Source organism: Hippoglossus hippoglossus, chromosome 20, assembly GCF_009819705.1.
Source record: "Hippoglossus hippoglossus isolate fHipHip1 chromosome 20, fHipHip1.pri, whole genome shotgun sequence".
NCBI classification, from domain to species: domain Eukaryota; kingdom Metazoa; phylum Chordata; class Actinopteri; order Pleuronectiformes; family Pleuronectidae; genus Hippoglossus; species Hippoglossus hippoglossus.
In genome coordinates this window covers 11,934,073-11,947,141 of record NC_047170.1, presented here as the reverse complement: position 1 = coordinate 11,947,141, position 13,069 = coordinate 11,934,073, and the positions used below count along the sequence as shown (strand labels likewise).

Genomic DNA, 13,069 nt, shown 5'->3' with positions numbered 1-13,069 from the left:
AGAGCTCAACGCACTGCAAATTAGGAAAAAGCATGCAAATAGTAAAACACGTGCAAATTAAGAAAACAACTTCATAAATTTGATGACACGTACGCTGCAAAAAGTCACAAATCGCTATAGTTGTTTTCTTAATTTGCACATGACTTTTACTATTTGCAGGCATTTTCTGTGGTTTCATTGTGGTGCCTCACAATGCATGGTTGCAATCCTCCTGATATTAACAGCATAATATCTGAGAAGGTTTAAGGCTTTAATCTTCAAGCAAAAGCTCTGGAGAATATTTTCTGCTTTCAACCTGCTGCATGTCCACATTTCATTCTGCTGCAACTTTAAACTGAACTCTGCTGACACCCTCTGGGCAAAACTTGTACGACCACGGTTTAATGGCTCCATGCATGAAAAGCCAACAATTTAAAATTCTCCACTGAAAATGTGTTTAGTTTATCTCTGACTGAGCTGAACATCTCAATACGTTTCACTGTTTCTTTTAATATATTACAGCAGATGTGATTATTCTTTTTCTCTGCATTATCAGCATAGTAAACTAGTGCAATACCCCAGGATGGATATTTGTGTATTTTCTACCAGTCAAAATTAAGGTAGTTTATATTTCTGAGATATTATTCCACACTGGCCATTTATAATTAAGTCATGAATGAATTATATTGCATGATAAGTTGAATTTAGTTATAATTGTTATATCATATAATATCATAACATCATGACTTTTATGGGCCTTATATTCTCGCTGTGTCTCCATGTAAATTTAGGATTTGGTTGATATCTGGAGATGAGTCCTGTCCTGTCTTTCGACCTGCAGGTGACACTGTTAAACTGTCTGAGTTCTCATTGTTGTCATTCCTCAGCGTGAACCAATTTGCATTAAGAGAAACACAACACAAGAACGGAAATCTCTTAGTATGCCTTCCAAAATAAAAGCTTTTGGGGGCTCCTGTGGATTCTGAAGAAATAATAATGTGAAATGTAATCACACACACAAAAAAAAACTATCATGTTAATGTAATATTGTACAAAGATACAATTAGAAGTATCAAGAGTCTTATTTTCTGTAGCCCCAAGGTGAATTGATCCAGCGATCAAGGGTGGAACATATACTAATGGAGGTTTTTTACTTATTAGTATATATATATACTACATGAAAGTAAATGCCCTGTATTCAAATGTTTACTGAAATCAAAAGAAAAGAACTGGAAACACATACAAGTCTACTTAAAGTACCGAAAGTGAAAGTACAGCCCATGAAAGTTATGTTAATATCCATCATATTATTGTATTATTATTGCTGTTGCATTTAAGGGTAGGCTTATTTCTATAATAAATAACGAATCATGTTATAAACAATAAATAAAGGTGGTTATAAGCTGTCCATATATTTTGTATATAAAACTTTATTCCACAAAGTAACCAGAGTTGGATTTTAAAGTAGTATGAAAATGAAATTCTAAATATTAATATTATTATTATACTAAGACCTAGTATTGCGAGTATTGTGTGTAGTATAAGGTTTTACTATACATGGCTACTTCCAGCTGTAGTCTCCGGTCTTGTTCTGAAGGGCTGCACCGGACACACTCTGTGTTTCCTCCCTGAATTGACAGTGGTAGTATCTCTGGGGTCCCGTGACAAATTTCATTGGAACTTTCTTCGTCCGGGACAGATCGATGTTTTCTTCATCTTCTCCTGTCAGACGCTGCTGGACAGAGAGGGGACACACTGTCAGTCCATGGGGGGCTTCTGTCCTCACTGACACGGGACACACGATCACTTCGGTGACGGTTTAAACGCTGTGGAGAGAAATATCCTCACTGGAAACTACGGAAATACACGAACACGGCGTCAAAATACCGAAAGGTACGTGATGTCCATGGAGACGTTACCTTGGTGTCATGTTGGCTAACTTAGCTTTGACTCGGCCGGGTTGATAGCTGCCTTGCAAACCAAGCATTACAGGGATCAAAGTAGCTTAACGTTGTGTTTAATTAAAGTTAGCCATTACATACGTTCTTTCGTGTTCGAGGAAAACACTAAAAGTCGAGAAGAAGTTAAACGGAAGAAGAACAAAGCTAAGTTGGCTAATTTGGACGTAGCAGCTTTATGCTATGTGTGTTTATGAGTGTTTTGTTTATAGTGTGTGTGCCATTTGAGAGCCTGTTAGAACATGTCAGCCCTCTCTGTGTGTGTGTGTGTGTGTGTGTGTGTGTGTGTGTGTGTGTGTGTGTGTGTGTGTGTGCGTGTGTGTGCGTGTGTGTGTGTGTGTTTCACTTTGACTCGTGCTCCTCCTTCAATGGCTCGTTTCTCCTCTCTCTTTTTCCTCCTGGCCTGGAGAATTATTCCCGTAACACACCTGATCTGTGCTGGTGTTTCTCTTTTAAAAGTTGCACAGGTGTGAGAACATACAAAAGCCTCCGGGTGACCAAAAACAATTGTGAGCTGAGGAAATGCCTCTGACTAAATAAAACAGAAGTAGGGGGGGTCACCCACCTACACACAATTCTACTGTGACTGTACAAAAATTGTGTCAGACCTCATAGACCAGTGTTCAATAAAAAATAAGAGAGGTCCAGATAGAGAAAGTGTGAGTCAGTGGGATTATACATTGAAATATTAGACTTAACGCCTACAGTATGTGTAGTCAACAACTGACAAACTGTCAAATCAAACAAGGTAAACACTGTCAAAGTGAAACCCCCACAGTGGATGTTGAGTCATCTGTGTTGAATTGCCTGTGGCAAACCCCCATCTCTAAGGTGGATGGTGTGTATGTTCATATTTGTCCTCTCGTCATACTTTTACGTAAATTTCAGTTAACATCAAATGCACCTTTGCAGTGACAGGAACGATACCTGCCTTTATAATCCTTCTCTTCATATAATCTTCTCTCCTCTGACTATGCTTCAATATTAACGTAGAAACCTGCTTCATTTGCTTTTTATTTGTCAGTTCAGAAGATTTGCAGCTTGTTCCTTAACATAACATTTGTCTAAGAAGAACATCTCCTTTTGTGTGTGTGTGTAACGAGACAAGTTCTCAGCGATAAAAGACGAAGACAATGGATTTGATAAGTTTACACAGTCAACTATCTGACAGCTCTGTGATAACTGTGATGTGAGAGTGTAAAAACCCTCACACTAAAACACACACACACATTAATTCAAATGTTCACATGTCGACCTCATGTGCAGAGAATTTGCTCCGCTGTGCCAAGCTGGGGCATTGAACATTGTGTCATTTCTAATTTCCCACACGGGGGATGAGGCATTTATTTTCCCCATGCAGTGCACTCGCTGATTCCGACCTGTTTCTAATAGGAAGTTGGAGACACAGTGGATGTGTGTAAGCTGTCTGGACGGTCAGGTCGGGGTAGGAATTGTTCCAGATGCTGAAGTCGTTTGCACGCACTGGGGTTGACTCGAGTTCAACCTGCTTCAGCTGCGCGTCTTTAATCACTATTGCATTATAATAAGACACTTACAAGCTAGAATCATGTTTGTCATTCAGTTTTATCCTGGAAATAACAGATCTAATTTAAATATATCCAAACTGCTTAAGTTATTTTAATAAATGTGTTTATGTAAATGTGAAGGTTATAACTGAAATAGGACGTTTTGCTCTTCATGTGCTGATAAGCAAGTTATCCCCACTTGCTTTCACATTGGATTAACCATCATGGCCTGACTTCTGCTTTGTTTTCTCACTAAAAAGTGCTTTTCACACATGTCGCCCAGCCACACACAGAGAAAAATTGTATGTGCAACATCCTCATAGGATATCCACCGGCAAGGATGCGTGTACTCGAGCTGTGCAGGAAGTCAGCTATTTTGGATCCTGTGTAGTAGCCCAGCATATTTGCGCCTGTCACCACAAGTTAATTCATGTTGTGGCATGAATGCAGGGGTTGCTGGGCTGGTACCGAAGCTAGGGAGATTGCGTAACGTTCATCTTTTTCCACTTCATTGTCATCACGACTTAGGTTTTCATTCCTCATAACAAACTTGTTGGCGTCTTTTTGCGGGTGTGGTAGGAGGCGGCATTCCTTATGAAGGAGATGCAGTGTCAGCTGAAAATGGAAGCTGCACCAGACAGTTATAGGTTATTTCCCCCTTGAAGAGGAAATATTTCTGGAATGTTAAAAAGCAGGACCTACCCTGTGACGTAGAGTCAGTTAACCGTAAAACAGGCACAGATGTGGGGCAGCTCAGGGAAGTATGTGGGCACTTATGTGTGTACCAGCCACAGCTGCACAAACCTCAGGTTTCAAACACACAAGATGATCTAAGCATTCCCATTCAAAGTGGCTGCTAGACGAAATCTACATCTAGCTGCTGTTGATTTCACGTGATGATGGCTTTTCAGATCCGGTTTTAACGAGAGCTGAAACTGCCGATTAGTGGATCAGTGGAAACTAACTTAGCAAGGACTAAACCAAACTAGCAACAGTTTTAATATACTTTTCTGTCAGGAGTTTATGCATATCTCTGTTTTATAGTCATTGATGAATGAAAAACGATTATTGTTGGATGAAACATTTTCACCTTAGGGTATGATGAATTATTGAAGGCGTAATGGCCCAATGAAACGGAAAAAGAAAGATAAGTTAGGCCTTGTTTTAACCTAAGATGTAACAGTTTCAGCATAACAGTTGTGAAAAAGGAAACGGTTCAAACCTTTGATCTCTATTTGGTTTATCTTGGAGATAAGAGATGGGCCGAGCTAAAACAAACGTAAGAGAAAGTCAGAAGTTCAAAGAAAACAGTAAAAGGGAGCTAGTGATGTAGAGGCCGTGAAGGTCCCTCTGACTCCGCACATGCATTTTAAAGAGGGCCTCTCTCTTGCTGTTCCCTCACCCCCAACGTGAGCAGAATGAGATGACCCTCCAGGATGCGTTCAGGACAAATTTGCAGTTGGAGAAGGTTTGCTAAAAGCCGGTTTTCTGTGTGTTGTGAACAAACATCAGTAGTGAGAGTAACAAGGGTTGCGGTTGAAGGGGCGAAAGCACAACTGGACAAACTAGGCTGACCTCACCAACATCAAACAATGGACCAGTCAGAGCAGCAGACAAAGAGCTTTGTTGAAAAAGAAACAGACATTACATAACTTGTGTTGAAAGAAAAGAAATGCATCTCTCTCTGTTTGATCTGACAGATGAACACAGGAAAAAACATCTACTGCAACAAATTATAATTTAGCTCTTTGACTCTTCTCCTAGTGATAAACTCCTTTGTTATTACAGTTGTCAGGGGAAGGAGTCTCTTCAGCGAGGAGCTTTATTTCCCTCTTTTAAAGGTTAGGAAGAAGAAGGAGTTTGCAGGCTTTTACTCTACTCTCAACCTACTGTGTAACTCCAGCTTCAAAGACCCCTGGATGGTTATTTAAAAATACCTCTCCACTGAGGGGAACCAGCCAGAATGTCACAGACCCAGCGTGTGTGTGCGTGTGCGTGTGTGTGTGCGTGTGCGTGTGCGTGTGCGTGTGTGTGTGTGTGTGTGTGTGTGTGTGTGTGTGTGTGTGTGTGTGTGTGTGTGTGTGTGTGTGTGTGTGTGTGGTTTACGTGTTCACATGTTAAACAGGGTGGTGTGTGATACACGTGGAAGAGATAGACTCTTGTTTCTCCCCTGGGGTGATTGATATTTATCTATGGGATCTATACAAGTGTTCTTTCACAATGAATAATCCGATGAGAGGGAGGGTGGTTTATTCACAGGAAGGAGTGAGTTAACTGGTCACTCAGGAGGAGGCAGCCTCCCTGCCGTCATGTTGCAGCTCACTGACTGCCCCCCCCCCCTGTTGTTGCCTGCGCACTCTCACAACACTTTACTCTCAAAGCACCTCTTCATGAGGCTTCAACCAGGAATGCTTTTACAGGCAAAACCTTACAATAGCCGACATTGCTGTAAAAGAGCGGCTTTTCCATTTTACCATTAGCATCCCAACTAAAAAACGGAGTGTACTTTTGTTTCATGTGACACCTTAACTCTCGATGAGTCACAAGTCAGTCTCAGCTGACAATAATGACGTTTCACCCAGTTTTGAAATCATCGAAAAACTAAACAAAACTGAAGGAAAAGCAAACACTTGGATATCCATCACTTTGATAAGAACTTCTGAAAATGAATTAATTTGATGTGTACTATTAATTATATTATAGACATAGGTTTTTTTGCTTTATAGAAAAATGTCTATGTCTATGACATAATGAATACATGAGGATTTGCTTATAAAGTAATACTCAGGGATTGATGTTTATAATATCAGGCCTAGGCAACATGACCACTGTGGGTTGAAATGTCTGGAGGGCACAAAAACCCCAGTTTCCCTTCCTGAATAACAGACTGGCCTGTTCTGCTTTCTCCTCTGCAGCAGTGACCCGGAGTGGGCATGGACCAGTTGTATACTTGAAGTCCCATCCTGGAGGACTCATTACTTGATGACCTTGCACCTTTGAATGCCGACGGCCCCAAAGATGGAGGAGCAATCCGGTCTCCCCAATGTCAGCATACCCTGCCACAATGAGCAGATGGACAAGAAAAAGCGTTACACAGTGCGTCAACTAGCATTTCTGAGAAGAATTGATTCAGAAAATGATTTTGTCAGTGTAGCATTAAATCATAGGAACTGGCCACATTGACCCCTTGTGTTAACACAGACTATCCTTTTTCTTTTTTTTCAGGTTTACAAAGTGATAGTTTCTGTTCGACAACAAGAATGGTTTGTCTTCAGGCGATACGCTGAATTTGACAAACTCTACAACATAGTAAGTTGTGGCTTATTGTCATTTTCAATTTACAGCATATAAAGTCCGGAACACATAACCAGAAATTATGTCTTAAATGTATTTATTGTCTTTCTTTAAATGTCTTTCTGTTCAAATTTACATTTTGAATCATTTGTATACTTGTAGCCATTGATGTTTTACTAGCCCATGTGTGATTTTCTCCCATATCTTTTAACATAGTTAAGAAAACAGTTTCCATCTATGAACCTGAAAATTCCAGCAAAGAGAATATTTGGGGATAATTTTGACCCCGGTAAGTGTTCACTCAATGCTCATGTTTTACAATATGAAGTAAAACATTCCTTACACCATCATCCAACAGAAATACAGTTCCAGATGTTTTATAGCATGTTTATGACCTTGAGTGCTGTGTTTGATTGTATTTCTGTAACACAATATCCATCCAACAGAGTTCATCATGCAAAGAAGAGCAGGGCTGCATGAGTTCATCAAGAGGATCGTAACAGATCCTCAGCTTTGCAACCAGTACGTTTTCATGTTCTCTGTGTCATTTTATTATTATTATTATGTGAGTCCAATAATCAAATGAAGTCAAAATAATTTAACCGTGCTTCACACTCGAAATGAATGGAATAAAGAAAATCAAGAAGGTTCTGCGTTTTTCGTGCTTCACTTCATGACATGTCTCTAATTGAACTGTTTGGTTGTTTTTAAACATCACAGTCCAGATGTGAGGACCTTTCTACTGATGGACAAAATGCAGAACTTTTCAGATGCCTCTGAGGATGAAGATGACAAAGTAAGCAATTAATTAGTCTTGAGCAATTTGATGAATCATTTTCTTTGTTCTTCTTCATTCGTAGTTTTGTTTTCCTACTGACTACATGTTTTGTGTTAATATGTTGTGTAGTGGAGTCATTAGGTCCTCCTCCTGTTTTTCTGCTGTGTCCAGGCTGTGCCAGAGAGTTGTAGATGCTGTGCACTGATAAGAGTCTCGAGACTAAATATGAATACAGATTAACTTACTGATATTTTCTTAGTGTAGCACAGATAAAGGATTGATTCACTGAATCTTGAATCCCTCGTCTGTTAACCAGTGTTGTGTTAGTCTCAGTTTTAGGGTTTAGATTCATCTTTGTGTCTGACCCATTTGATGTCTTCTCTGCTGTTTAACAGAACAACTCTACCTCCAGAAACATTAACCTGGGACCCTCTGGAAATCCACTGTATGTTCACTACTGAGTGCTCTGACATTGTTAATATTTTAGCACGAGGCAGGTTGCCTTGCTGTTTATTATTGATTATTTTAAACTTCAACAAGTGAAACACAAATGAATGTGGTGTAATTTTTGTTTCAGTGCCAAACCCAGCGACTTTGACTTTTTAAAAGTCATAGGAAAGGGGAGTTTTGGGAAGGTATGCACACAATACTGAAAAGTACAGTTACTTTATTTTCAACACAGAGGGAAAATTCACAAGTTTGCAAAATAGTGACTCTGTTTACATAGATAAAATATAGTTTCATTACATCGAAATCACTTTCACAACTCAATTTGGCAGTTAGATTGACGGATATATATTTTGCTTTACCTACATTCGAGTTGGAAACTTTTTGAAATGTTTCTGTGTTGTTTTTGACTTTGAGGTAGCAGCAGGTTTTAGTTCTGCATATGTTGGCCTCTCCATGCAGGAAGTGAAAAACAAATCGGGAATGTTTTACTGGTTTACACTGTCTGTGTTCTCTCCCTTGTGATGCAGGTTTTCCTCGCGAAACTCAAACACGATGAAAAGTATTATGCAGTCAAGGTCTTACAGAAAAGGGTCATTCTCAACAGGAAAGAGGTAATTTTAAAATCAAATATGACCTTCAGCCTATTCACATTTCAGTATTGTGTGCATGAGTTATTGTTCTTCTACTAAAATCAGCCCTTTTTCAAATCAGCAAAAGCACATCATGGCAGAGCGCAACGTGCTGCTGAAGAATGTGAAACACCCTTTCTTGGTTGGGCTTCATTATTCCTTCCAGACCGCAGACAAGTTATACTTCGTCTTGGATTTCATCAATGGAGGAGAAGTGAGTTGTTTCAGTTTTGTGAATAATGCACTCACATCGAAATCAGTCACACGGTCAAGACAAGATGAGAATGACTCACTTAAATAGCTTTAATACAATTCCTTAGAGTAAGAACTGCTGCTGGTTAACATACCTTCATTTGTTTAAAATCTTACTAGAGGTCACGGAATTACTGAGAATAAAGAATGACTCAGAGAGTGACTTCCTAAATGGATGTCCTTCAAGTGTGGTCAGCCTTTTTTAAGGCTGCCATGTGTGAGTGACTAACTACAATCTGTAGACAAGTACATCAACTTCCAACCTTTCTGAACAGGACGATTACAAAAACCTGTAACGTCAGATGAAAATAGAATCAGATCAGTGTTTATGGTTTCCAGTCAATGTGATAATACATAATTATATACTGGTTTATGAAGGTACAATGAAAATATGAACAGCTCAGTGAAACATACAATACAATACAATACATCAAATAATCAACCTGAAACTTTTTGTTCAAGCTCTTCTTCCATCTTCAAAAAGAGCGGACCTTTCCAGAGCCCCGAGCAAAATTCTACATCGCTGAAATGGCAAGTGCACTGGGATATCTGCACTTGCTCAACATTGTTTACAGGTATGATTGAGATTCATCGACAGTAAGTTAACCCATGAAATGTGGCTTTGCAGTGGGTATTTGAAATTACTGTTTCCAAATCTGCCAGTGCCCTGTGTCACTTACTTAAATTGAAATTTGTGTGTTTCATTCAGAGACTTGAAACCAGAAAACATCCTCCTTGACCAAGAAGTGAGTATTCCTGTTTTTATACAATCACTTTGACAGTTATTACAGTAAATAACAGTAATCGAAATCTTCCCTTAACCGCACATAATTGTTTTTAATACATAAGTGCTGCTTAGATTTGTCTGTCTTAAGTTTCTGTTTTTCATATTTCCTTACTTTACTCTGTAGTCAATGTGATTTTCAGAATTTATGAGCCTGTCAATCTTACTTTCCAGTTACTCGTAATGGCTGCATACTTTAATACTTTAATACCTAAAAATTTGAAATGAAAGCCTTGGGTTTGGTTCATTTATAGTTCAGTTTGTTCAGGACTCCTGTGTTGGATAGAACTGTTCAGGGAGGGTCATGACAGAAGTGATAAGGGTCTAACTGTTCATTCACCTGCTTCTCGGAAGGTCCAGATTCTCGAGTTGACTTGTGGTTCTGAATTTGGTGTGTTCATGTGCTCTGAAGTCAGAATGTGGAAAGGACATGGATGCTGTAAACAAGATGTGTTGTCAGTTAGATGTGTTTACAGTCTTTAAACAACACCTTGACACCTATTTCTAATATTTACATACTAACAAAGCAAATAGAGCAGATCATTTTAAGTGTATGCATGTTAATCTTAAAAATGCTTTATTGGCTAAAGGGTATGGGGTTAGGCACTTGTGAGAAATGGACATACAGGGTAACATCACATTAATAGTTACTATTTAGAGCCAATTGAGGTGGTGTTGATGTAAATTTTCCAAGTCGGGAACAAATTTTTCCCGCTATTCCGACACCACGTGAATGCATCAGTCTATAATGTACTACAGGTGATGTTATCAGAAAATAGTTCCAAAGTCTCATATTCGCTTCATATTTATTACATAAGAACCTAACATACAGTTTACAGCATTTCATTCTTTTCCACGTGTAACATTTCAACACCAGTTGACAACAGTGTCATTTCCTGTTCTAGCTGGACCGAATGAGGGTGATTGGATTAGGACTTACTAATGATTTTCCTGCAGAGCCTTACTGAGAAAGTGAATGGGTCTGACTGAGCTACACCGCTGCCAACATTCCTCGGCAACAATAGATCCCTCAGTCCCCGGGGATAATGAGCTGCTTGTGCAGCATATGTTGTCTAAAAATGTCCCTGTGTCCTCTCCTCTTTAAAAAGGGGCATATCGTTTTGACGGACTTTGGGTTGTGCAAGGAAGGCATTTCTCAGACCGACACCACCACCACGTTTTGTGGAACACCTGAGGTATGTTTTCTTTTTTTACCTGTCTGCCTACTGCCAATTTTGCAACAGGGTAGTCCAAAGAAGTCTCACCCTCAGTGTCAGAAAGATGCAATTATTAACACCGTTTTTGTAATTAGGTGTGGTTAATCATTTCACAAGTATGTGTTTATTCCAACTCACCATACTGCTGTGTATGTGTGGGCTATAAATCACTTTTTCCAGAGTTAAGATAAAAATAGTAGTTTACATACATTTGGTTGATTTATTTTAAGCAAAATGTCAAAGTTAATGTTATATTATTATGTTTGCGTGCTTCAAATGACCAGTACTTGGCTCCAGAGGTCCTGAGGAAACAGCCGTATGATAATACAGTAGACTGGTGGTGTCTGGGTTCAGTGCTGTATGAGATGCTCTTCGGCCTGGTAAGTCTGTGCTTTGATCCCTATTATGTTTTGTTTTTTTCTTGATTACAAAAGATTTGATTTTGGCAGTTAGTGTCATCACACATGTCATTACTTGCCTCTACATCTCTTTCTTTATTTCTCATATCCCAGCCGCCATTCTACAGCAGGGACACACATGAGATGTATGACAACATCCTCCACAAGCAGCTGGCCATGCGTCCCGGTGCGTCCAGCACCGCCTGGTCTCTGCTCAAGGCCCTGCTGGAGAAAGACGGCACACAGAGACTTGGGTCCAGGGATGATTTTGTAAGTGGGATTATTGCACTCTCACCATCCAGATAAGAGTCAATGTATGTATGACCGAATTTCAAATGTTAGCTCCCCCTGGTGGCTGATCTGTATACGTCCTATACCTGGTGATGCTAAACAAATGTATGGCATCTATGATTTTTTTTAAATCTTACTAACTTCCTTTTTATATATAGTTATGTCCAGGTTAATGTACTGTATATTCTTCATTTTCAGAATGAGATCAAAGCCCACAGCTTCTTCTTCTCCATCAACTGGGATGACCTTGAACAAAAGAAGATCCCTCCCCCATTCCTACCCAAAGTGGTAAATAGTTTGAGTTTCTTCTATTTTTTATTTATCCTTTTAGTATTTTAACTGTTTCTGGCTTAAAGGTCACATGTGTGTATCCAGTAAAGTCACAATGCAGCCTATAAGCCTTTAATAACAAGACAAGTAGTCTGATTTAAAATTATTTCAGAACACCTCCACAGCGTGATGTACCCATCCTGATGTTTTTACTTCTCCACTTGATTAGAGCTCTTTTCTTGTGTGTGTGTACAGACCGAGCACACAGACATTTTGTCTTGTATTTGTTCCATGAATTTTAATACGTCTGGTACTTTTACTCCTCTCTCCCCCCCAGAGCTCGTACTGTGACATCTCAAACTTTGACACCGAGTTCACGGAGGAGATGGTCTCCACCTCCGTCTGTTGGTCTCAAGAACATTCCGTAGTCAACGCCAGTGTAATGGAGGCCGACGATGCCTTTGTGGGCTTCTCCTACGCCCCACCTTCTGATGACTCTTTCCAGTGAAACATTCCCCCACGAATGCCTTAACCATCGTAACTTATTTTGATTAAAGGGAAGACATCTCTACCATGGATGAATTTGTTCTATGATGCCAAAGCAAGCAGCTGATAGGAAACAGCACTAAACTATATTGTGATTGGAAAAACAAGTGCCAGAAAAGTCTTTATTTTTTACCTATTTGTATTTATATAAATATATTATACATAACAGATGATGTTTTTAAGAATTAAGGACGACCATTCGCTATTAATGCAATTTCTGTAAGTTTCAACAATGAGCCTTTATAAAGCCTTAAATTTGTCCCTTCAATGACATCAAAGAATCAGGTTCTGAAAGACTTGAGCAATTCACTGGACTTAAAATGTCAGCGTTTGACTGTCCATGTAATTACTGTATAAAACAAACTCGTGTATCATATTCACAGTAACTAGGTTGGAAATAGGGGAGTACTTGAAAGACCACTGAAATATGCATTTTGGTTTATAGGTCACGTTTATAAAAGAAATAAATCTACTTTTATCAGTTACTTTTCACTTTGTCTTTTCGAGTACTGTGTGGGTTTTTATTATTATTGTGAATTGTCTGTGTTTATTCATAAAGTGCAAAATACTTCAAGATCCACGATGCTTTGTTCTCACCTGGTCATTTTAGTAGTTCCATACAGAGTAATAAAAAAAAAATCTAATAAATAATCTGAGTGTGTGTTCTGTAGTAATACATTGTTTTATTTAATGTATA

The 13,069-nt window shown here is 39.1% G+C and overlaps 1 protein-coding gene across 1 annotated transcript; it reads left to right on the top strand.

Moving 5' to 3' along the window:
• The first annotated feature begins 1,608 nt into the window (after positions 1-1,608).
• Positions 1,609-13,023, top strand: sgk3 (serum/glucocorticoid regulated kinase family member 3). Its single transcript, XM_034571981.1, has 17 exons — positions 1,609-1,872; positions 6,379-6,559; positions 6,689-6,772; positions 6,974-7,046; positions 7,204-7,279; positions 7,478-7,553; positions 7,931-7,980; positions 8,113-8,170; positions 8,513-8,596; positions 8,697-8,828; positions 9,329-9,441; positions 9,576-9,612; positions 10,760-10,846; positions 11,152-11,247; positions 11,380-11,535; positions 11,755-11,844; positions 12,164-13,023. The coding sequence occupies exons 2-17, from the start codon at positions 6,464-6,466 to the stop codon at positions 12,332-12,334; spliced, it is 1,479 nt and encodes a 492-aa protein (XP_034427872.1). The 5' UTR covers positions 1,609-1,872; positions 6,379-6,463; the 3' UTR covers positions 12,335-13,023.
• Positions 13,024-13,069: the final 46 nt, after the last annotated feature.